Source organism: Arachis hypogaea, chromosome 5 (genome assembly GCF_003086295.3).
Source record: "Arachis hypogaea cultivar Tifrunner chromosome 5, arahy.Tifrunner.gnm2.J5K5, whole genome shotgun sequence".
NCBI lineage: Eukaryota > Viridiplantae > Streptophyta > Magnoliopsida > Fabales > Fabaceae > Arachis > Arachis hypogaea.
In genome coordinates this window covers 8,010,435-8,037,807 of record NC_092040.1, presented here as the reverse complement: position 1 = coordinate 8,037,807, position 27,373 = coordinate 8,010,435, and the positions used below count along the sequence as shown (strand labels likewise).

At 31.3% G+C, this 27,373-nt stretch overlaps 1 protein-coding gene across 1 annotated transcript; it reads left to right on the top strand.

Moving 5' to 3' along the window:
* Window positions 1-1,697: 1,697 nt before the first annotated feature.
* Window positions 1,698-3,351, top strand: LOC112800563 (uncharacterized acetyltransferase At3g50280). Its single transcript, XM_025842893.3, has one exon. The coding sequence runs from the start codon at window positions 1,818-1,820 to the stop codon at window positions 3,174-3,176; it is 1,359 nt and encodes a 452-aa protein (XP_025698678.1). The 5' UTR covers window positions 1,698-1,817; the 3' UTR covers window positions 3,177-3,351.
* Window positions 3,352-27,373: the final 24,022 nt, after the last annotated feature.

The following is a 27,373-nucleotide window of genomic DNA, read 5'->3' as shown; positions in this document are numbered from 1 at the left end:
GGTTGTTTTTAGTTAATTTTCTTTAGTTACCAAATATTTTTGTTTATTTTTATTGGACATGACTTTATGTTTTGGAACAAATTTAAAACTAATCATTATTTAAATTTAGAACATCTAAAGGTGTGTACACATTTTGTTGTTTTATTTACAAACATGTGATAATTGTTCGTTTAGGATTCGGTTTTAAATTTGTTTATATGTATAAGATATTGAAATAAAATGATAAAAATATAAAATTATATTTAATATATGAGACATAAATATAGATATATATTATTATATTTAAAAATTTTAAATTAATGTATTTTATATTCTATCCGATAGAAATTATATAAAAATATTAAAAAAACACAATTTACCTTTTTATCAATATTTTATAAATATATTTATTATCATTATTTTTTTCTAAACCTTTTTGTATATAAAAAAGAGTTTAATTTTAATATAATAAAAATATAAAATATTTATATAATCATATAATTATATCTGTTTTTACGTAATAATAAAAATAATAATTATTTTTAATAATATAGTATTACGTAATTAAATATACATATAAAATTATTGTATATTAATAATATATTAAAATTAAATTCATAAAAAATAAATTACTTTTATAATTAACTCTTTCTTATATTTAATTTATTATTAAATAAAATATAACAACATTAATTTTTATGTATTTATTATTTATGTCTTATCTTATTTTATTCTCTTAAACAAAAACAAACGCATCTTATATCCTACATGTTCATTCGCTAACTTAAAGCAATCTAAAACCTAACCCCACATCCGCTTCACGCACCCCACATCCGCTTCACGCAAAAATAAAAGGGAAAATGACACTTCCCTCTCTTGAGAGATATTAAAATGACACTCCTCTCCCCTCTATTTGTAAAATATATAGTTTAATCCATTTAGTTAAAAATATTAATAGAATATTTCATTTAAAAAAATTAAATATTTTATTCAATAAAATTAATATTCTAATTTACCATACTATCCCTTTATATTTATTTACTAACTAAACTCAATTTCTGAGTTAGGATTCCAATTCTCTCACAGTTCCAGATTACTAACTAAGCTCATATTTGGATCAGCATTTAAAGATTGTTTTAACTTTTTTGCTATCCATGTAGAATTAGCATTTCTCTTCTCAAATTTTCTAATACAAATATGCCTTGACTCATAACTCTTGATCATAAAAGCAATACCATCTGGAGAAGGAGAAGCATGAATCCTCCAAGGACAACCTTCAAAGCACAAATAGCAGTCATTTTCCTTTCTCATTTTTCACTCTTGTTATATTAAAATTTTTTTGAATTATGTAATCTCTCAAATTACGTAATCTCTCAAAAAAATTATTGAAGGGTATATTATAAAAAATAATTTAATTATTAATTTTTTAAAAATATTTTAGTAAAAATATAATTTAATCAATAAAAAAATAATTTATTAAAGGGTATTTTAGTAAGCAAAATTTAATGACAAAAAAATAAAATTTTTTACTAAAGGATATTTTTGTAAAAATAATTTTGTTTTTCAAAAAAATAATAAAGTTAACATTAGTTAACACAATTTAAAATGGATTAAAGAGGGATTTTTTTAAAGGTTATAGAGGAGGGAAATGTATATTTTATAAATAGAGAGGAGGAGAGTGTCATTTTAACATCTCTCAGGAGGAAAAGAGAATGGCATTTTCTCAAAATAAAAATATGGTTTAATTTTCATTTTTCGTTTAAAAAACCAATATAATTTCTCATATATATATATATACGGCTAAGTCTATGATAATTTAGATTTTGTGACACATAGATATGGCAAGTGTGAAAGTCATTTCAACAAGTACAATCCATGCAGCAAACAAAGCTTCAACGGTGGAGGAGGAGATTCAGTTAACTCCATGGGATCTCCAACTCCTCCTAGTTGATCCCATTCAAAAGGGCCTCCTCTACCGTAACGACCCGGTCACTCCACCGATCATAATCCAACACCTCAAACATTCCCTTTCATCCACCCTTTCTTTCTTCCCACCTCTTGCGGGCCGCCTTTCCGTTACGGAACATGACGACAACACTTCCTCCGTTTCCGTTATTTGCAACAACTCCGGAGCGCTGTTTGTCCATGCAGTTGCGGGTGACTACTCCGTTAACGATATCGTTAGTTCCGTTTACACTCCACACTTTGTGCACTCTTTGTTCCCGCTCAACAGGGTTAGAAACCACGAAGGAACAACCAAGCCGTTGTTGGCGGTTCAAGTCACGGAGCTCAACGACGGTTACTTCATCGGGTGCACCATGAACCACGTTGTTGGAGACGGAACTTCCTTTTGGCATTTCATGAACTCGTGGGCTGAGATCTCACGTGGTTCGGAAAAATTGTCCAAGCCTCCCGTGCTTGAACGCTGGTTCCTTGACAGCGGCCATGGCTGCTCCGCGTCTGCCATACGGGTTCCTTTGACGAAGGAGAAGATGATCCAAAGTGGTTACTACGGTTTCGTCTCAGAACTGCAACGCGAGAGAGTTTTCCATTTCAGTAAAGACAAGATCGCTGAGCTCAAGACAAAAGCCAAGGCAGAAATTGAAGGCGAAAGCAAAAACAAAATATCTTCGCTGCAAGCGCTTTTGACTCACCTGTGGAGATCCGTGGTTCGGAACCAGGGTCTTGAGCCCGACGAAGAGGTGAATTACAGGTTGCTGATAGGTGGTAGGGGGAGAATGAAGAGTCCGGCATTGGCGGAAAACTATTTTGGGAATGCGGTGCAGGATGGAACAGTGAGCATGAAGGTTAAAGAGCTTCTAGAAGGAGGGCTTGGAAAGGGTGCGTTGGAGATGAGAAAGATAGTTGATTTGCACACGGAGGAGAAGATGAAGAGTTATTATAGGGGTTGGGTGAAGAACCCTAGGCTTCTGACGGAGGGAGGGATGGCTGGCAATGCTTTAGTGACAAGCAGTTCGCCAAGGTTTGATGTTTATGGGAATGATTTCGGGTGGGGGAAACCGGTGGCGGTGAGAAGCGGAGCGGGGAACAAGAGCCATGGTAAGATAACGGTTTTTGCTGGGGCGGAAGATGGTGTTGACATTGAGGTTTGTCTTTCCTATGAGATATTGGAAGCTATGGGTAATGACCGTGGATTCATGGATGCCGTCTCGCTCCGCCGCCTAATATCAAATTGAACTTTTTCTATCAATTAATTAAAGTCATTATCTTATGTTTAAGTGTTTAAGTGTTTAACTCGTCAATCATCCACCCCCTCGTCATTGATGAATAAAGTGCAATATCGATCTAAGTTAGCTAAGTGGATCGAACATCATATTACATCCAATCATGAATAAAACGAGTGATCAGTAATCATTTGTGTTCTGCCGTACGTATATATTAGTTGCATTCAATTGAGTTAACCTTAGGTGTGTTATAAGCAAAAGTTAGATGTTTAAATCTTAAATTGTATATACAGTAATTTATTAATCAATAATAAATTTTTAAATAAAATTTTAATTTATGACAAAACTAAAATAATACAATAAGTAGTGGTATTTATTTGTAAATAAATTAAAAAATTAATATTTTTTGTCTTTTTTATTAATATATATTTAATCAATTTTTCAATTAAAAAATTTAAAAATTAATAATTTTAGTTTATATAAATCTACGCTTTTAGTAAATAATTTAATATTTTTAATTTAATATTCTAACATCATATATTTAAGTAATATTTTTAAATATAAAAAAATTTCAAAGTCAATAATTTAATTTTGTATTAATCAATACTTTTAAATATTTTTAAATATTATTAATTAATTATTAATTAAAAATAATAAATTTTACTAATTTATTAGCATTGTCTAATTCTTGAAAAAAGACAAATGGAATACTTTGTACCACTTATAATATCGATCTAATCATGCTCAGCTGCCACATGGATTTATGATCTGCCTCCACTGGTATGGTCCATCTCTAAATGAAAAATACTACTTTAACAATTCGTTTTATACAATTTTCTTAATTACATTTTATTTATGGTATAATTTTTAATATTTTTCACTTTTATCTATTAATTTTAATATTAAAATAAAATATATACAAAACATGTATATGCAAAAAAGTAATCGTGCACATATAAAAATCAGATAAAAACAAAATTAAAAAAGATGGTTATTCCTCTAAAAATATTTTTATATAAATATATTATTGTGAATCATTAAATAATTTAGTTAAATACAATTAATAAAATATATCAGGCAATTTAACTATTTAAAATATTATTTTCGTATCAAAATATTTTCGTAGTAACCACCATTCGAAAAAAAATGCGACTTTTTGTTTTCTCTTATTGATTTCTATTTTCTACTATTTTATAGAAGTATATATATATATATATATATATATATATATATATATATATATATATATATGAACGCGGTTGTATTAATATTTTGCTGGCAACTAACTGGAAGTTTTATACCTACACGTTTTCTTCTTCTTTGGCGTTCTGTCCATGCGGGAGTATAGGGCAATAATGGTAAAGAAAAAAAAAGCAAAAAACAAAACAAAATTCAAGCCATCATATCATAATAGTGCATGGATAACTCATATCATAATCATCATCATCATGCAGTTGCAGCAGCATGGTCATGGTAGTAATAAGGTTGCCACGACACGAGGCTGTTCCTTTGGGAAATAAATACTTTTTTGTTTTTTTTTTCTTTCTTTTTTTTTGTGTGTGTATATTATTCTTTCTATTTGTTGATATACTGTATTAGAGATAGAGCTATATTAAATTCAGAAAAGGATAAAAATTAATTTCGTAATAAAAAGAAATACAAATTTTAAGAGAGATTAGACTAAATTTTAGTGTAACTTACAAAAAAAAGGAAAATTAAAGTTTGGAGCCATTGCCCCCTTCCTCCCTATATTATTCTTCGTATTTCACTATTTCTTATATTAGTTTTTATAAACCATGAATTTGCTACACTTATCCTAATAATCTCTTACCAACAACACTATTTTTAGGGGGAACGAATTGATAATATATACAGTGGCGAAGTTTGAAAATTTTTTTTGGAGGGGCAGAAATTTTAAAAAAAATTATATAATAGTATTTATATTAAAATAAAATTTATAAATATAATTATTTTATTTTTAAATTTATTATTAATATGTAGGATTATATATGGTTAAGATTAATAAAAAATAATTTTAATTTTTATTAATAAAAAATTTGTTTAGGTTAATAAGTCAATTTAATTTTAAATAAAAAATCAATTTAAAAAAAATCAGCTTTTACATGAAAAAAAATTAATTATAAAAATCTATTTTTATTTAAAAAACTAATTTTTTATCCAAAAACTGATTTTTCTTTTTAAAAAATTGATTCTTTATTTAAATTAAAATCAATTATAACTTATACATTATTTTTTAATATTTTGAAAAATTAATTTTACTTTTGATAATATTTATCTCTTAAAAGTCTCAAGATTAATTATTTTAATTATTATTTTTATTACAAATTAAATAATATAATACAACAAAACAAAGTCTTAAATTTTTAATAAAATAAAAATATCAAAATTTATTAATGTAAATAGTGTTATACTATAATGGCATTAAATTTATAAAGTTGATTTAAAAATAAAATAATAACTTTTTATTAATGATTGATATTATTACTAGTTATATTATAATTTTTATTATTCTAAAAATAAAATAATGTATGAAACTATATGAGAAACTAAATATAATTTAGTGTTAATTCTATAATGATATTTAAATTGTAATATTGATTTAAAGATATGTCACTTATTATTAATTTAAAGATATGTTATTTGTTATATCAAATAGGATAAAGTAAAAAATTTGAAAGAATGCTAAAAATGAACATAAAACTCAAATACATAAGTTAAAATTTAAAAATATATCAATTTAATCAAATAAATTATTTTTTTTTAAGTAAAATTACTAATATTTTTACAAAAAACTTTGGAAGCATGACCACCCCTTACCCTCACAAAGCTCCGCCACTACTGAATATATATGCCTTGTATTAATTATCAAGTTATTGATAACTAGAATTCTCCTTTGACACTCTTATCAATAGGTAAAGTGTGGACCAATCTTATCTACATTATATGACAATAAAAATTGATAAATCTATAATGTGTACGAAAAAAAATAACGATCAAAGGTGCGTCGTGTTCTATCCTTGCTTGTTTGTGTGGTCCTCATATTTGTACTTATACAAGTAATCTTGACTAGTCTGGAGAATTCTGAGCCTTTACCTACTCTAGCTACTTATCTAAAACAATAGATAGCTAAATACCTAGCACTATCTGAGTTGAACTTACTTGCCAAAAGATTTTGATATTCACCATCAATCAATATTATTGATGCAATAATAATCATGAGGTAGATTCTATGGTGTAGAAAGAAAATTATTTCTACATGTGTAGAAGGATAGGTGTCAATGCATTAGTAGTTTATGTTGATGGTTCTTAGATGGGGAAGAATTAATTAGAGTACACAATTGTTGATTTATTGGACCCACAAAAAAAAGAGAGTGTGTGACATTATATGTGTGTCATAAAGACAATTTATTAGGTTTTTTATTTTAATAAATTAAATAAATATTTTATTTATTAAAATAAATAATTTAAAAAATTATTACCATGTAGACGAGATATATGTATTTATAAATATAAAAATATATTTTATAAAAATAATAAAAATATTAATAATTTAAATTAGACCAAACTCTTAAAAATAGAACATTTCAATTAATATGGAAGGTGAACGATCTTAACCGTACTACGTCCATCCACCGGGGTTTTTTATTAGAATTTACACTAAATCAATTCAAATAATAATAAGGGGGGATTCGAATCCCCAACACTTGCTTAAGCAAATTAGTGAGCTAATCACTAGACCAAGTTCATTAATTAATTAGTTAAAACCACCTATTTCTTCTATTATTTTGAAACTGCTCATCTTTCTTATTATTTGAAATATTATATTTTTAAGAGTTTGATTTAATTTAAATTATTGATATTTTTTATTATTTTCAAAAATTATATTAATATTTTATTTTTGTCTAAAACATTTTATATAAATTAAATTATTAATATTTTATTTTTGTCTAAAACATTTTATATCGTTCTAATTTAGTCTTTTGTTCAAAGTTAAATATTTTCTTCTAAAAAATGGGATACCTTTAATAATAGTAAATTATCAATTCAATTTATAAATTAAAACATGTAAAATATTAAAAATATAAAAATAATTAGTAATATATTTAGGACATATAATTATAAAAACAAATTAAATTTGTTAACCACAGTAAATGAATAGTAATTACCTATTACTTAAATTATATATTTTTTCGTTTTTAATAGTAATAATTTTAAGAGTGAAAGTAAGTTAGTCTCCAAATCTTTTTCTTTTTCAAATTCTATGAAAAATATTTTGGTTAATATTAAAAAAATATATTTTTTTCAAAATTTTTTTCATCTAATGGACTTAATTCTAATTTGATTAGTGATATACATATTTATTAACAATAAATCAAATAATATGTGGGAATTTTTTATTTTAATAAATTAAATAAATATTTTATTTTCTGAAATAAATAATTTTAAAAATTATTAGGAAAATACATAAGCATCTCTTATCTTGTTTATACTGTAAACGAGATAATTTTATCCGTATTGAGATATGTGTATTTTTTCAATTTTCATATATCTCCTTACTGTAAACGAGATATATGTATTTGTAAATATAAAAATATAATTTTTGAAAATAATAAAAAATATTAATAATTTAAATTAAATCAAACTCTTAAAAATAGAATATTTCAAATAATAAGAAAGATGAGCAGTTTCAAATAATAGAAAAGATGAGCAGTTTCAAAATAATAGAAGAAATAGACGGTTTTAACTAACTAATTAATGAACTTGGTCTAGTAGTTAGCTCACTAATTTGCTTAAGCAAGTGTTGGGGATTCGAATCCCGCCTTATTATTATTTGAATTGATTTAGTGTAAATTCTAATAAAAAACGCCGGTGGATGGACGTAGTACGGTTAAGATCGTCTACCTTCCATATTAATTGAATGTTCTATTTTTAAGAGTTTGGTCTAGTTTAAATTATTAATATTTTTATTATTTTTATAAAATATATTTTTATATTTATAAATACATATATCTCGTCTACATGGTAATAATTTTTTAAATTATTTATTTTAATAAATAAAATATTTATTCAATTTATTAAAATAAAAAAACCTAATAAATTGTCTTTATGACACATATATAATGTCACACACTCTTTTTTTTTTTGGGTCCAATGAATCAATACTTGTGTACTCTAATTAATTCTTCCCCATCCAAAAGCCATCAACATAAACTACTAATGCATTGACACCTATCCTTCTATACATGTAGAAATAATTTCCTTTCTACACCATAGAATCCACCTAATCATGATATTCACTGAGTAAATATATCAGTATGTATTTTAATTTAGTCAATATATAATTAATATTTATAAATATGCTAAAAAATAGAATATAAGATAAAGTATATTTAAATTTGTTTCTAAAAATATTAAAAATATTTTAAATATTTAATTTATTTTAATTCTATTATTAACATTTTGAATAAATTTAAAATTTTTCCAGTTTACGCACATTTACTTAAATTTATTTTTACTAATTTTACTCCTAATAATATCTTTAAATTAATCATTTACTGCTTTATTAACTTTTTTATTATAAGAAAAATGTTGGTTCCTCACACCTATATCAAAACTGTTTTAATAAATCACGGACGTGTGTATAGTGTTAGTGTATACGTGTCAATAATATTCCTGAGCTTCTCGTGGAATTAATTTCGAATGATGACAATTTCTATATTTGGTGTGTGGTTTTAAGGATAATTGTCGGGGAGAATTCATTATTACAGGACTGTTTTTTATGCATGCCATCCTTGTCATTGGAATAATCGTACATATAGACATGCCAAAAATGTATTTTCAACTATGTTCATTCTATTATATATTTAGTTGAGGAGTTTTTTATTTTTTTTATAACTTATATTTTTAGTAGTAAAATAATTGATAAAATAATAAAAATATATTTTAAACTGTAAAAAAAATATATAAAAAATAAATAATATAAATAGGGTTTTCTAAAATTTTGTAAAACAGATAGAACGTGAGAAACCATGAGAGATCGAGAGAGAAATCGAGAGCGAGTGAGGTGGGGAAACACAAGGGAAAAATACTAGTTCAAATAAACATGATAAATATCTTAGGGTTTAGAATAAAGAAGAGTATCAACGATTAGAGCTTGATTCTTTTTCCATCTTCGTCAACAATTTGTCAGAAGATATATCAAAAAGGAAATTGGTTCATATATTCAAATGGACAGGTAGAATCATCGACATATATCTGTCGTGAAAGAACAAAAATGGACATATCTATCTGTTTGCATTTGTGCGATACACTACAAAGGGAGGAACTCTGAAAGCTGTAACAAATATGAATAATATGATGTTGAGAGGCAAAAGACTGTTTGTCAGAGAAGCGAAGTATAGAAGGAGAGCGGTGATCCGGAATACAACGGACAAAGAAGTGAAGGTCATCACCAGAAAGAATGCCAGGGAAACAACTCACAGCCAAGGAGTGTGAATGGAACAGAAGAGAAAGGGGTGAGGCAGCCGTCTAGTACTCTGACCAAAGATCCAAATAATAATGAATGGACAAAGAAGGTAGAAGTATCGATAGTCAATGAGAATGTTGCCTGGCTACAGAGAAGTATCGTCGGGGGACGAAGTGGGCGATCGATTTTACTGCCTTGAAATAAGAGATTCATAACGAATGGCCAGATGTAACGCACGTAAGGGAGATGGGAGCATATAAAGCTTTGATAACGTTCGACTCTATGCTTAGTGCTGAGGAAGTTTACACCTTTAGAATGAACGACTTATTAAAGTTGTTTTATATGGTATGGAGATGGGACGAGACGGAGAGGAGTGAGTCTAGAAGAGTTTGGTTGGATTGCTATGGAGTCCCATTACACGCATGATCCAGAGACACTTTTCTTAAAATTAGAGAGCAATGGGGAGAGGTAGTGGTGTGTGATAAGCTAACAGAATCATGCAACTCGTTTAGTGTGGGTCGGGTACTGATTGATACGTGTGTCTTTGATATGATTAACAAATGGATACACGTTACAATAGGTGCAAGGGGATTTAATGCCCGTGTACGAGAAGTGGGGGGAGAGGTATATCGAGAAGAATGCTTTCGGGAGAGTAAGCAAGGGACATGCGACAGGAATAGAGTAGATGGAGGAGAGTTGCAGCGCGAAGAACATGGTGGCATATTGAATAAGTGCGACGAACAGCCGGAGGTTGTTTGAGATCAGGCGGCAGTTCTGGTGGCGGTGGACAATAGAATGGCTGAACAAGAAAATGATAGATTAGTAAATTCATGTGTAAATTTGAATGAATGGAATCATAAGAATTCAAATCTTTATTCTGGAAACAGTATTTACGCGACATTAAAGGCGGGGGAAGATTTTCAGGGATCACCTCATATTAATGATGAGGGAGATTCTGAGGAAACAATATCTCATGATTATTACAGCTGTAATGGCAACCAAGCCCATGATGGCACAAGAAATGGGTATGGGCTGGCAGATACCAGGCCCATTATGGGGAGTCAGGAAACGGAGCGGAAGGGGCAAATCGGGCAAGAACAGGTAGCCCAAACCGGGTAGGCGCTGACCCGGTATCCATCATGGCCCAGACTGAGCGGCAGTAGCTAGATCACGCTTCACTCCTCACTGTACGTCCTAGGTCAAGTCCAGCAGAGCCTGGCATAAGGCAAAGATGGGAAGTCGGCCACAGACTAACCACGTCACCGGCGGGGAAATACGCCGCCTTGTTAACTCGGCAAGAAAGAGGGCTACAGATTGGAGCTGTGATGACGGCAGAGTTTGAATGGGTGAGGGACACAGCGACTGCTTCGTGGCTAGATATGGAGGAGGGCTGTGGGCAGAAGCTCGCGCCGGTGGAGGCCGCACGGGAGGAGGCGGCGGAGATGCTTGCGGGAAGGAAGTTTAGCGATGGGGAAGTCAGGAACGACACGGGAAAAGAACGGAGATGCAGAAAGAGAAGGGGCATAAACACAAAATCGAGCCAAGAATGACCAGGGCACTGTAACTCGAAAGAGAGACTACGGCTTCTTGGAGATGAGAACCATGGCAATGTCAACAGCAGTTTCACAAGACAAAACGCATCAGAGGATGAGCAGCAGCTATGTGGTGATACAGGCGTGGGACTGGAGGAGGGGAAATTGTGACAGAGGCCTTGGTTTAGGTAAATGGCAGCACATAAGAGAAAGAGAGTGATCACTGTACACAATCAGGTCTGGAGCTGGGGGCTGACTTGGAAGGTGATACTGACATTCACAGTGAAGAACAAAGGCCGAGCTGGGAAGTGGAAATGGCTGAAAATAAAGAGGCTTGGAAGCTAGCTGTAGAATCAGGTGCTCAGTGCAGTGATGAGGAGGATATTATGGCTATTTTACAGGAGCAGAATGAAGCGATGGCTCTGAAGCGACGACAGGCAAAGCAAAAAGAAAAAGTTCGAAGAAGCAGGCCAAAAATTCAAAAATAGGTGTATAATAATTTTCTGAAATGATTATAAGTTCATGGTATATTAGGGGGTTGGGAGGTACTGCAAAGGTTGGTATGCTGAAGAATTTTAAAAGTAAATTTACGCTGGACATGCTGGGTTTGGTAGAAACAAAGAAGGAACTTGTGACTAATTTTGATGTAGCTCGTATCTGGGGTAGAGATAGAGCTTGTTGGGAGTTTGTAAGCTCAATTGGGGCTTCTGAAGGGTTATTGTTTATATGGGATGAGGCGGTTTTTAAATTGACTAATTGCTATAAAGGGGATAAATGGCTGTGTGTAGAAGGGGTTGTGGTAAAAGATAATTTTTATTGTGCTGTTTGTTTGGTGTACGAACCACATGAAAGAGCTGAGAAAGCCTCCTTCTGGGAAGAGTTGAGTTATATTGCAGGGTTGTGTCAGGTATCGTTCTGTTGTTTGGGGGAACTTTAATGAAATTGTATATATGGAAGAAAGAAAATGAGCGACTAGATTATCAGCGTCTGTGGAAGATTTTAGAGCGTGGATAAATGATATGGAATTGATTGATTTGGCGCTAAATGATCGTAAGTATACATGGTTTAGAGGACAGTTGTGCAGTCGTATTGACAGGTGTCTGGTTTCTGTGGAGTGGCTTGATGTGTACCCAGAATTGCATTTAAGGGGAGGTCCTAGAGGTTTATCAGACCACTTCCCCTTGATTATGGAAGACAGCAAAAAATTTGATGGCCCAAGACCCTTCTGCAACTTAGACTCCTGGTTCACGCATGAGGGTTTTCTGAGAATGGTGAAGGAAGAGTGGAGGAAATTAGGTGATATGCATTTCTTAGAGAAGATGAAAGCATTGACAACACCACTGCGTAGATGGCATAAGCAGCATTTTGGGGATATAACTGAGAAAATAAAGAGGTTGGAGGAAGAAGTAAAGAAGGTAGATGATATGGTTAGTAGTGGAAGCTATGACTGTACAACGGAAGCAAGGAGGAGGGCGTTAGTGAGGTGCTGTGAAAAGTGGAATGAAAGGCAGGAAGTCCACTGAAAGCAATGTCTAGATCCCGACACACAAATGAGATGGATAGAAACAAAAGGTACTTCCATAATATAGCATCAGCGAGAAGGTGGAATAACAGGATTGAGTCTTTGGTAATTCAAGGGAGGCTTGTGAGGAATCAAGTAAGAATTAAGGTTGCCATTCGAGACTTTTATAAATGCCTGTACCACCAGGAGGATTCTCCAAGTGTGAGCGTTAGGGATGGATTAGTTAATCAGCTAGAGAGGGAGGAAGCTGAAGCCCTAGAGGTCTTACCGTCAGTGGAAGAAGTGAAAGAGGCAGTATAGGATTGTGAATCTTCTAAGGCTCCAGGGAGTGACAGGTACAACATGAACTTTATAAAAAGGTGTTGAAATGAAATTGGAATGGAGTTCACTACAGCTGTGATGACCTTCTTTGAGACAGCAACATTACCAGAGGATTCTAATGTCACATGGGTAGCGTTGGCTCCGAAATTCGTTGGGGCTAAAGAGATAAAAGATCTCAGACCTATAAGCATGGTTGGTTGTGTCTATAAAGTCATTTCTAAACTGTTAACACGAAGGATGCGGAGTGTAATGCCCAGTTTAGTTGGGGAATCGCAGAGTGCCTTTGTGAAGGGGAGGAAGATACATGACAGAGCCTTAATTGCATGTGAAACTGTGCAATGGTTGAAATTGAAAAATAAGGCATCATCAATTATCAAACTGGACTTTCAGAAAGCCTATGATAGAGTTAAATGGTCTTTTATTGATACAGTGTTAGAGAAGATGGGCTTCGGCAGAACATGGAGGTAATAGATAAGGGAGTGTGTCAGAACGGCCTCTATATCTATTCTGGTTAATGGGTCTCCGTCAAAATTGTTCAAAATGGAGAGGGGGCTTCGCCAAGGTGATCCATTATCACCGTTTCTGTTTGTTTTGGTGGTAGATGTGCTTAACAGGATGATCGGAGAGGCGATAAGGAATGGCCGAATCTCTCCGCTTCTAGTAGGGCGGGATAATATAGAATTATCGCACTTACAATTTACTGACGACACTATATTATTCTATCCACCGGATGAGGAGACAGTCAGAAACTATAAGAAGATGCTGAGGTATTTTGAAATGATGTCTGGGTTGAGCATTAACTTCAAGAAGTCCAACTTAATATCCGTAAACTGCAGTCAGGAATGGGTTAGACAGATGTGTCAGCTACTGGGTTGTCAGGAGGCGGCTCTACCGGTGAGGTATCTTGGCATTAACCTAGGAGCGAATGCGAAATTGGTAAAAACGTGGAAGCCGATTATAGACAAGGTGGAAGAGAAGCTCAGCTTGTGGAAAACAAAGGTCTTTAGTAAGGCTGGGAAGCTAGTGCTCATAAAGTCGGTTATTAATAGCCTACCGATTTATTTCCTGAGTTTGTATAAGATGCCAAAAGGGGTGGCACATAAAATCATCTCACTGCAGAAGAGATTCTTATGGGGGAAGGATGATGGGCGACCAGACATGGTTCTTGTAAAGTAGGAGATGATTCAGGCACCAAAGAAGTTAGGAGGTATGGGTATGGGTGATGCGGTAGTCCATAATGCTGCTCTACTATTTAAATGGTGATGGAGGTTCTCAAAAGAGGAATGTCCTCTATGAAAGAAGATCGTATGCTCCTGTAATAACTTGAACCCAAATCACTTATTGTCAACCCAATAACTACGAGAAAGAGGTGGCCCATAAAAAGACATATGTCAAGTGCAAATAAAGGAGCAACATGTAAAGTAGAAGATGATTGATGGCCTTGCTATAGAAGTAGGGCATAGTAGATCCACCAGATTTTGGGAGGATACGTGGCTCCAAGTGAAAAAGCTGAAAGACTTTTATCTGAGACTCTTCTTGTTTTCAAACAAAAAAAGATCAGTAATTGGGGACTGCGGATTTTGGGATGGGATAGAGTGGGTTTGGCACTTCCAATGGAGGAGGGAATTACGCTAATAGGAAACAGATACACTAGACCAGATGCTTCAAGTATTGCAATCTGTTAAATTGATAGCGGAAGTGCAAGATAGAGTGGTGTGAAAATTTGGCAAGGAAGGCGTTTATTCTACTAACTCATTTGTGCATGTATTGCAGGAAGAGTCTTTGGATGAGGAGCTCCTGAGGTACAGATTCACAAAGGACATTTGGAAAGGCCTAGTTTCGCCTCGAGTGGAGTTGTTCACTTGGTTTGTATTGGTAGGCTGAGTAAATACAAAGGATCGGCTAAATAGACTGGGACTGCTACAACAAAATGATACTTTGTGCGTGTTGTGTAACAACGAAGTAGAAAATATTCAACACTTATTTGTTACTTGTGAGTACTCTTTGCAGGTGTGGTGTGCTTGGATTTCAGAGTTTGGATAGATGTGCGTGGACTGTACCTGGTACCTTGAAAGAACACTTTGACAGCTGAAGGTCCATGCCGCTGAAAAAAGAGCTGCGCAAGTGGTGGCTAATTGGTTTCTACTCAACTATATGGAATATTTGGTTACGACGGAATGATGTCATTTTTTAGGGAAAGACAACATGAATTGTAGATTGTGTGGCTCAAAGTTTTTTATGTGCTAAGTAGTGGTGTTGTAAATAGCTCATGTTGTTGATGGCTATGCCGAAGATGACATAGGAGTTACCTTATTTTACTCTTGCTTGTTTGCTCCACTTGAGTGTTGAGCTCTCTATTCAAAAAAATTTTTTTTTTGTTAAATAAGAATTAAAAACAACTTTTACCGGATGAATGTGAGATGATGAATTTTAAGGTAGCGTTTGTTTTAAGGTATTGAGACAGAGATTGAGAGACTGAGACTCAGTATCATATTTGTTGGCTTAGAAATTGGTACTAAAGTTTCTGTCTCTATCCCTAAAATTTCAATATTTCAGTACCTCCAAAAAGTGAGGACACAGGGGACTGAAACTTTTAGAGACAGAGACTGAAACTTTAATAACATTTTATACCTAAAATAACCTCATTTCAATTAATTAATTTCAATTTTACTTTTTGTACAAATTAAATTAGAGTTTCATTCTTGTTTTAATTTCTGTCTCCCACTTTGCACCAAACAGAATACTAAGATTTATTTCTATCTCTGTCACTTAGTCTCTGTCTCTCAATCTTAGTCTTTCAGTCTCTATCTCTCCACCAAACGCTACCTAACTTACTCTACTGATTAAGACTCTACTTGGCAAAGTATAAAATCATAGTAAAAAAATATACAATCTAACGCTCATATCAATAAGTGTTTTATGAATGACCCCTTTATATTTCATAAAGAAAAATATTTTTGGTTTAGTTGTCGAGAAAATTATTTATATTAATTTTGATTTATTTAGACCTAGTTATTACCTTAAATATTCGATTATAGATGCAAATATAACTCGACTTTTAAATAATATAGTTGTTGTATGGAAGATTACCAATATTTTTGTTATAGCTCGGGCAAAAATAATATCATTTTTATCAAGATTCTAAATTTCGGTTCGAATGGGTTAGTCGAATCATGAATTGACAAAATTTGTAGTTCGATTAAAACTTATAATTGTCAAATTTAAAAATTGTTATTAAACTGATCGTAAATCGGTCGGTCAAATTGAATCACGATTTTGCCGATTTTTATTTTTTGAACGAAAACTATGCCTTCGTTCTTGAAAAAAAAAAGAGAGAAAACGATAATCTCCAGACAGGAATTCACTCCCAGAAAGTTAGAACCCCAATCCCCGTTTTCCTTGAGCACACTCCTAAATTTTTTTGAGCTCCTTCCTCACTCCCACACTTACTCTGTCTAGTCACCGCTGTCGTCGCAACTGCTTGAAGCCACCTTCCCCGCCACAGTCATCTCAGCTACTGCTCGAAGCCTCTGCAAATTGTCTCGCATCATTGGTCGTCCCTCTGCATAGGCTCTATTTCACTGCGCTCTAGTCCTTCTCTGCTCTAATTCTACGACGCTCCACCCTCCTCTTGCTCCAGTTCTATGGCGGTCGGGCCACCTTTTCTCCGATCCTGCCGTGTCCAACCTTCTGATGCTCTCTCACCTCCGTGCTTCCAGTTCTGCCGTGAAGGTATTCTTTTTTAATTTTTAGGATTGTGAATATGTGATTTTTGCATTTTCTTCTCTAATTATTGTTGACTTATTGTCATTACTGGGATTTGATTTATGATTGTTCTTAGAATCTTGATTCTAGCATTTTGTGATTTACTTGATATTATGTTGATGATATTAAGGTTCCAGTAATTTATTGATTATGTAATTTTGTGGTTTACTGATTTATATTGAGTTGATTGCTGTAATATTGTTAATTTGTTATTGGGTCGTTGATAATTTTTAGGTATAGATGAGAGCATCAATTAAAAAGTATATAGGAATAATAATGCATTTATTGAGAATAACTTAGCTTCTAATTCTCTTATTTCAAATGAAGTTTTTCATTCTCATGATTTTAATGATAGTTAATGACAAACTTCTTTTTATCTATGGGAAAAAAAATAGATCAAACTTAAAGATATGTTGCTTTATAAATAGTGAATAAAAAGCCACATTACCCATACTTGTTTTGCCCAAATATTTTTGGTTGTTTTTTTTGTTATTTTACTTTAGTTTTGAGTTTGTATTTAGATGACATTATAACATTGTGGTTGTGTAATACTTTTATATTAGACTATAGTTATGTTTTAGTGTATTTATGTATTGTTTTATTATAAAAAGTAGTTTTTTCAGTTAAACTATGATTGAACCAATAAATTGATGAATCCGTAATTAAAACGATTCGATGATCGGTTCGATTTTCTAAACCTTAATTTTTATAGAAGATGTTTCACAATTTAATCGAGTTATCTTATACCAAATGATGATAAACCCATAAATTATTATATTATTGAATCTAAAAATGAAATAAAATCAATAATATACCGTAAAACAAAAATATTTAATAATTAAAAAATTAATAAAAAACAACTAAAATTTGTCTTATATTTAATATTTATTAATTGTTGAACTAAATTCCTCTCTTTAGTATTACCAAATATAAAAATGTACGAAGACCACAATGAAAATAAATTTTATGAATTGAAGGCTCAAAAGTAGTTATGTAATTAGTAACAAAATAAGTATATAAATAATTAAGAACAATCTTTATTATATCTGTGAATAATATCATTGTTCATGAATGAATATAGCCGCGAACGTCATTGAAATACTATTCAGTATTGATCACTGACGATTAACTGATAGTTGTCAACGTAAAGAAGTGGGCACTTCTAAGAGGGACTACTCCTTTGGACAATGGATGAAAGTAGTCGGAGACTTGGAGTAATATGGCTAATTACAAACTCGTGCTATATTCCATCACCACTCCTTGATGATTGCGTTTCTCTGCGTCCAAAGAAATATTATTCCTATATATGGACGAGAAGCCACTAAACGAAGAAGAAGCCATTATGGACGCTATCTAGACATGGACATTTTTTTATTATTTTTATATATCTTCTAATAAAATTGTAAAAGAATAGCAAAATAAGAAAATTGTGAAAGAAAAAGATGAAGAAATTTTATTGATTGTTAAATGAAAATTGTAAACTATGAAGGTAAAACTAAGTATATATAGAGTATTGGCCTATGAAAGATAAAAGTAGATAAAGATAAGATAGAGATAAAGATAAAGATAACTATAAGATAAGATAAAGACTAAATTATAATTTAATTTGTGTATTCTGTTGGGCTGAATTTGTGGGCCCTGAGACGTCTTTATTGTTATCATGGGCTAAGGTGGAAGAGTGGTTTAATACGCCCCCGCAAGCTGGAGGATGAAAGATGTCGAGAACACTAAGCTTATTCAGATTAAGATGGAAGGGTTGAGGAGACAAAGGCTTGGTGAAGATGTCAGCTAGTTGCCCAGAAGAAGGAATTGGGAGAAGTTTCATCACTCCAACTTGAGCTTTTTGTCGAACCAAGTGGCAATCAACCTCTAAATGTTTGGTCCGTTCATGAAAAACCGGGTTAGCAGCAATATGAAGAGCACTCTGATTATCACAATATAAAACTGGTGGGCGGATAGGAGAGATGCGTAAAAATTGTAGCACATTTAGTATCCATTGAAGTTCACAAGTTGTGTTGGCAAGTGCATGATATTCTGCTTCCGTGGAAGAGCGGGCAACGGTGGTTTGTTTCTTGGTCTTCCAAGAGACTAAAGAACTGCCTAAGAAGAAACAATAACCTGTTAAAGATCGCCGAGTGTCAGGACATCCGGCCCAATCAGAGTCGCTGAAGCCGAGAAGCTGAATTTCTGATTCCCTTGGAAAGAAAAGTCCTTTGCCGGGACTAGTTTTCAGATATCGTAACACATGCTTGGCAGCTTGAAGATGAGATTTAGTAGGAGATGCCATGAATTGACTTAATTGTTGAGTGGCATACATAATGTCCGGTCGAGTAGTGGTGAGATAGATAAGACGGCCAACCAAACGACGATATACAAAAGGGTCGGATAGCAGGGGACTTTTGTCTTGATATAGTCTTGTGGTACTATCCATTGGAACAGAGGCAGGTTTAGCACCTAATAAACCAGAATCCTCTAAAAGATCAAGACAATATTTTCTCTGAGATAAGCAAATTCCCTTCTCTGATTGAGCAACTTCATTACCCAAAAAATATTTTAATGGGCCCAAGTCTTTAATTCGAAAGTGTTGGTGTAAAATAGACTTAATGGCAGCAAGTTCAGAAATGGAATTACCAATGAGAACAATGTCGTCAACATAGACTAAAAGGATAGAAATTTGATCACCAATGAATTTGACAAATAAACTATAATCAGATGAGGTCTGCTGATATCCATGAGATAGCAAAAGATGAGAAAGTTTGTCATACCACATACGACTAGATTGTCGTAAACCATACAGTGACTTTAGTAGCTTACAGCATTGATTCGGTTGAGGAGATATAAATCCGGGTGGCAGAGTCATATAAACATCCTCAGAAAGATCCCCATGTAAGAAAGCATTATTGACATCCAACTGATGTATAGGCCAATGCTTCATAGAGGCCAATGCCAAGACTAATCTGATAGTGGCAGGCTTGACAACAGGGGAGAAAGTTTCCAAGAAATCAACACCTTCAGTTTGAGTGAACCCTTTAGCCACAAGGCGTGCTTTATATCGATCAACTGAACCGTCAGGCTTGCGTTTGATGCGATAGACCCATTTACATCCAACCGGCTAACCCATTTCAAGATGTCAGTCCAACTCATCTTTCATAGCACTACGCCAATTAGAGTGTTGATTGGCGTCCTTAAAAGACTTTGGCTCAACGTCAGAATGTAGAGATAAAAGAAACCTTTTATGTGAAGATGAAAGAGAAGAAAAAGACATAACTGAAGATAAAGGGTACTTGCACTTTGAGGGAGATTGATTTGTAGAGATGAGAGAGGAATTACACAAGTAATCAGAGAGATATGCTGGAGGTCGGTGAGGCCGGTCAGAATGATGAGGATGGGGTTGCTCAGGTGGCGAAGAAGGTGACGGGGGATGAGAAGGTGATGGTGGACTGGTGTCTAGTGTTGAAAGTGATTCGGTGGTCATGGGTTCAACTTGGTTAGGAAACGATAGTGAGGAAGAAGGAGAGGTTGTTGGAGAAAATAAAGAACTAGGTGGAGTTGGGTCAATGGGTATAGGTGAGGGTTCAACTGGAAGACTAACTAAATCTTGTTTTTGAGAAGGTGTGTTTGGCAATGTTGGGCTGAGTGTCTGGAATTGGACATTTTTTGTGACTAAGGGCAAGATCTTTTCATAAAAAATCACGTTTCTAGAAATCTCAATTCTTTTATCTTCTAAAACATAAACAATATACCCTTTAAAACCAGATTGAAAGCCAATAAATACAGCCTTTTTGGCTCTTGGATCAAATTTTGATCTATTTGCCATTTGGGTAGAAACAAAACATAAACATCCAAAAACTTTAATGTCATAATAATTTGGTGGATGATTGAATAAAATCTCAAATGGTGTTTTAAAATTAATTGCGGATGATGGAACTCTATTAAGTAAATAAACATCATGTCTAACAGCATAAGACCAAAAAGATGATGGTAAATTAGATTGAAACATAAGAGCACGAGCTATATGTTGATGCTTGCGTTCTACCCTTCCATTTTGTTGAGGAGTTTCAACACAACTACGTTGATGAATGATGCCCTTTGAAGCATAAAAATCAGGTAAAATAAATTCTGGTCCATTATCGGAACGAATAGTTTTGACTTTGGAGTTGAATTGTGTTTCAATTAAAGTAATAAAATTTTTTATTTGATTTTGTACTTCTCCTTTTGATTTTAATAAAGTAACCCATGTAAAACGGCTAAAATCATCAACAATAGTAAAAAAATATTTATGATTATGAATAGAATTTTGTCGAAACGGACCCCAAATATCAAAGTGTAATAAATCAAAACTTGCATTGGCTTTGTTAAAACTTTGAGAAAATGAAAGTTTCTTTTGTTTAGAAAGATGACAAATATCACAAACCTCGTCATGATACATAGAGATAAAAGGAAATTGTTTATGTAAATGATTAAGTCTTTGCCCGGAAAGGTGTTCTAAACGAAAATGCCATATATTGGAAGGTGTAATGGGTGGAGATTGGATAGAATTTATGGAGTGTGTAGTGGATGGATTTTTACCGAAATTGGGTTCAAAGACATATAATCCCTCTCTCATTCTGGCCAAATCAATTGTCCCCAAATTGTTGCTCTGTAGAGTGCAAGAAGAAGATGAAAAAGTGAGTTCACATATGAGTGCTGAAGTAATTTTTGAAACAGAAATAATATTAAAGTTGAAATGAGGTAAATAAAGAACATCATGAAGAACCAAGGATGGTGAAAATTGCACGATGCCTTTATAAGAAACAGTAGTTTGAGAACCATTTGGTAAATGAACAATAATAGGAGAAATTTGTGTGTAAGAAATAAACCAAGACAAATTTGATGCAATGTGATCTGTAGCACCAGAATCAATGATCCAAGTATTCAAGAATGAATCTCGATTTGAAGAATTGTTAACAGTAGAAAAGGTATTAAAAGAACAAAGATAATGAGTAGTTGGACTTGGCAGAAGCTCAAGTTGGTTTGAAGGACGTGCTTCTTCATTGAAAGGAAGTGCCATGAAAGAAAAGTGTTGGGCTGACGAAAGGTCCAAAAGAGACTCCGATGAAGTTGCTGGTGTGCCCTTTCTCCTTGATCCATGGATGTCAGCAGAGCTCAAGAGGAGCTCTGATACCATAATAAAATTGTGAAAGAATAGCAAAATAAGAAAATTGTGAAAGAAAAAGATGAAGAAATTTTATTGATTGTTGAATGAAAATTGTAAACTATGAAGGTAAAACTAAGTATATATAGAGTATTGGCTTATGAAAGATAAAAGTAGATAAAGATAAGATAGAGATAAAGATAAAGATAACTATAAGATAAGATAAAGACTAAATTATAATTTAATTTGTGTATTCTGTGGGGCTAAATTTGTGGGCCGTGAGACGTCTTTATTGTTATCATGAGCTAAGGTGGAAGAGTGGTTTAATATCTTCCCCTATTTTTCGAACCGGCCGAAACTTACTTATCTCTATTTACTTATTTCTTTCGACTCTAGGTTGACAATAGAAATTATGAATAATATGAATAATAGACTGAGGATTTGGGCTAATTTTTTTTTATATATAAAAAATATTGGTATTTATTTTAAAAATAAGGATTATTTAATGTAATTACAGATGAGTGGATTTTGTAAGTGAAAAGTCAACCCGTAAAGAACGTTCTGCAATACGTGAGAGACGTGTTGGACACGTGACAGCATATTGGCCAACACATGGGGGGCGTGTTGCAACACGTGGGGATGTGTTATAACACGTGGGAGGCGTGTTGAATGATCTCCATAATATCATAATACACTTCAAATATCAATATTCAACCAAAATACCATCTCCATTCCATATTAAAATTAATTTCTGGAAAATTTGATCCAATAAAAAATTTAAAATATTTTAATTATAAGACCATCTCTACTCATCTCAATCTTTATTTATGGTTCACCTATTATAAAAAATAATTTTACATCAATTTTTGCGTTAAATAGAAACTCAAAGCATCCATCTTTTCTCCATTAGGAGGAATTAACTTTAGTCTCTATTGTGATTCTACTTAATTAATTAATTAAAGTTACTAAAATTAATGTAGTTACTATCTTTTTCAATAATATTATTTATATTTATAAATTCAAAAATAATTTACTATTAAAAGATATTAATATTCAAGAAAATAATTTATAACAGCTATTTTTATAAACAATAATGACATAATAATATTGACTAATTTTAAAAATTATATCACAAATGAATAAAACCTATTACATCACAATAACTAATTTTATAATGTAATTATTATTTTAAATTTTATAAATAAAAATAAACAACCTAATTAAAAATTATTTTGTAAAGTATAAAAAATATTAATTTATTTTTTTATGTAAATACAAATAATTAATTATAATTTAATATAATAATATACATAATATTTAATAATAATTTAATATAATTATTTATATTAATTATGATGTAAATAATTAATATAAATTATTAATTAAATAAAAATATATTTATTTAATATAATTATTTATTTAATTATTTAAATAATATTAATTATAATTTAATATGATTATTTAAATAATAATTAATTAAATAATTAAATTATAATTAATTTATTAATAATTATATTAAATAATTATTATAATGATTCATTAATTATAAGTATGATTTAATTATTTAATTAATTATAATTTAATATAATTATTTATTTTAAAGATAATAGCAAGTTATTATTGAATACATAGAGTCATTTTGAAAAGAAAGACTCTCTTCTTAAAATTGGTGTGGAAAAACTACTTCTCTTTTCTTCTTACACTACAATAAATGGATTTTAATTTTCCTTCCGTTGAAGATGCTCTAACACCTCTATCCTTGCTGCCATGCTAGTGGCAGTGCATTGGTTTTTAATCATCTTGTTAGTTTTTCAATTATTTTTATTTTGTTTTGAAAATTAGTTAGAAGAATACATATACAAATTTTAAAAGCTCTAAAAGTTAAACATTGCAAATGCTAAATGATATGTGTTTTTGTGTAATTGAACTTTCGAGGTATAATTAGTCTCTTATGCTATTATAATATGCCTTTTTTTTAATGGAGTGAGAATAACTCGAACGCCAAAGAACATAGTGGATAGATATCTGCAAAAGACACTCTGGCGTTCAAGTTAGTAAGTATTTAAGAGGTATAAGAATAATTTTATGAATATAAAATATAGACATGAAATAAAACTTATCACGTGTGTCCTTATAATAATTCTATAAATATAGAATGTAAGACATGAAAATAGAACTTATTACGTGTTAATGTTAGAGAGCCAGCAACTTTTGTAATTTGTAGTCATCAATGATAATTTTAATGGTGTGAAAGTTCATTCAATGACTCACTTTTCTTTGCTAATTACATGTTGATCAAAATTTAATAAAATTGCTGATTTTTTAGACTTTTATGAATGATATTCAAGTTATAATTATTTGGTCATTAAAATAAAAATAATAATCATTAAATTGATAATAAAAATGTCAATTATAAACAAAAAATAAATAATAATTAAAACCAAATTATAACTCATAATATACAATAAAAACTGAATTATAAGATGAGAATATCAAACGAATTAAGTTGACTTGTCCGTTTAAATCCATTTATTTCGTAGAGTTAAACGAGACTACTACACAGGGCCTATTTATCGACGGAAGTTTCGATGGCTTGACTATTGATAAACCACTATGGCCTGAATAAAACTCAGTTTTTTATTTTTTGGATTTAGATTATGGACGATTGTAAATTTTGGGAGCATACAAATATTATCAATGGAGTTGCTTACAGTCGTCAATAAATAATGTTAATAAAAAATTGCAAAATTAGTTTGCCGACAGCTTATTAACTGTCGGTAAAATTAATAAAATTATTTTAGTTCACAATTAAATAAATTGTTATTTACCAATGGCCAAAGCCGTCAGTAAGTTGTTTATATAATTTTTCAAATAAAAAAAAATTGTAATTAAGTTATTGACCACCTAGTCATCGGTATGGTAAATTTAATTATTAAATATTTATTGACGGTATAATATTAAATAAAGAAAACAATGCGTTTTGGTGTCATTGATAACTATTTTTTAATTGACGGCTTGGCCGTTAGTAGCTAATTTTACCAGAGCGCAGCCAAATTTAAAACGGCATAGCCTCCCCTCTCCCTCCCTATTTCACAAAAAAAAATTTCTATGCCCTTTCACTCTCTCTTACCATTACGCCTTCTCTCCTCGACTACTCCCTCCTCAAAGCTCCAATCAATATTCTGTCACTGCCATTATAATTGTGGTAAATTTTTCTTTAATTTAATTAATTTAGATCTTTTATTAGTTAACATTTTTTATTATTTTTTGTGTCTCATTTTTTTGATATTTTTGTTAATATTACAAATGTGAAGAGTATATAAAATTAGTCTTATTAAAAAAATAAAAATAAGTGAAGAATTTATAAAATAAAAAATCTATTAATTTGACACTTTAAAATTTTAAATTAGATGTGATATCTTCTCATCTTATATTTACTGAAAGAAATAAATTAATATAAATATAGATAATTTATTTTGAAAAGAGATCTGGTATTCGATTTTAGAGGGTCCTAATTGTAGGAGAAATTTTGGTAAAATTTTCAAAAAAAAAAACATAACAATGTAACACAAATTAAATAACAAATGCTTTTTGGCAAAATGTAGGTGGGTGGGTGGCACATATGGTTTAAAATCGATATTGGATATATGATAAACAATATTAAGGTAGATAAAATCGCGAGTTAACTCGCTAAAATGCATGAGTTTATGCGTCTACTTTTTCCATCCATCACAGTTCTGCTAATCGAGTTGGTGGAGTTGTTTCCGCACATAAACGCCATGGAAAAGCGCAAACTCGTTAGAATCGTGATTTTATAGACAACCCACGTTTTAGGAAGAAAAGCCAGTCCAGAACGTGGTTTTGCTATCCAAATCAAAATCCAACCTGAGTCCAAGGTTTAATCCATTGAGAAGAATGCACTAGAACTCTTTTTTCTTCTTTTTTTTCTTTTTACCTTTTTCGATCTCTTGTTTCTAAAGTCTGAAACAGTAAAACCCGCCATGCCTACTAAACTAACTCTTGTTTTTTTCATTGGCATTGGATTGATGCAAAAAAAAAATCAGTAAAAAAATTACAATATGTTATAAAATTATTTTAATTACGAAAAGTTTAAAATAAAAAAATTTGAATATATTACTAATCATTGAAATTGTATTTCCGAGTTTGACACGAATTTATTAAAACTATTGAGAGAATTCAATCTCATTATGTGTTTCACTTCGAAAATTTTTGGACAGACGTAGAAAGTATGGAAGGAATGGAACTTCAACTTAGCCTACAAAACTTCGTAAAAACAATTCCTCAATAAAAAATCGAGCTCCTCCCAAAAAAACTAACTTTAGATTGGTCATAATATGTGAGTAGATCCACTATTTTTCGGTAAAATAGAGTTTATGACCCCTTCGTTGGACGCTTACATTCATGTAGTTAGAATCCAAATCAGTGAATATAACTCGATGTGGTATTTCATGGATGTGGTGCATTGTAAACGATTGCGGTAAAAAACAATCGCACTGGAATATTAGACAAAAAGAATAAGTTGGAGTAAGATCAATCATTAAATTATTAAAAGAATAATATAATAGAATGAGTATATATATAAAAAATACCAAAAATACTTATAAATTATATCTTAAAAGAATTAACTTCGATGAAGAACAAAAAATATATTCTTATTCTATGAAGTAGTAAAGAAAGAATAACAAATTAAAAGAAATGAGTTAACTCTCAAATTTAGGCTCATGAACTACAAAAAATACTATATATAACTTTTGTTAGAACAAAAATAATTATATAGTTTAATTATTATTAAGTAAATTTTTTATTATTTACATTAGACATCATATATTTATTTATTAAAATTATAAAATTTTATCATATCATTATTAGAATAATAAATTTTTATCGTGATTAGAATAATTTGTGCCATTATCATATCATATTATTATTAAAAAGACTTATAACTAGAGAATAACCCGTGCATTGAAAAGAATTTTATTATGATTAGAATAACTGACGGTGTCATTAGCATATTATTATCATATGGAAAAAAATCGGAAAAATCGGGCCCCCTCTTCATGGGAGAATTGGTAGTTGGGGGTCTATAGAAAGTCCATTTTATGAAATTGATAAGAGATCAAAAAGAATACGGATGCTTTTTTTTTATTTGCTTGGAATGATGATTCATATCTAGAAATATATGAGTCTTAAACAATTCAAGGATTTGAAAAAAAGAATTGATTACTATGGTTCGAGAGAAAATTAGAGTAACAATTTTTCAAGAGAAAAATGATACCTGTTCTCATTTCATATATTTGTAATATAAATGGGTCACCATTAATGTAGTAACTTGCCACTAATAAAATTATTGTAAAATGAATAAGAATCAGAATTATATCAATATAATTAAAATAATTAAAAATATTTTTGATTGATAATTAATTTAAT

What these genes read in the sequence shown, in the direction of transcription:
- LOC112800563 (XM_025842893.3), top strand. Translation starts at nt 1,818, where the DNA reads ATGGCAAGTGTGAAAGTCATTTCAACAAGTACAATCCATGCAGCAAAC.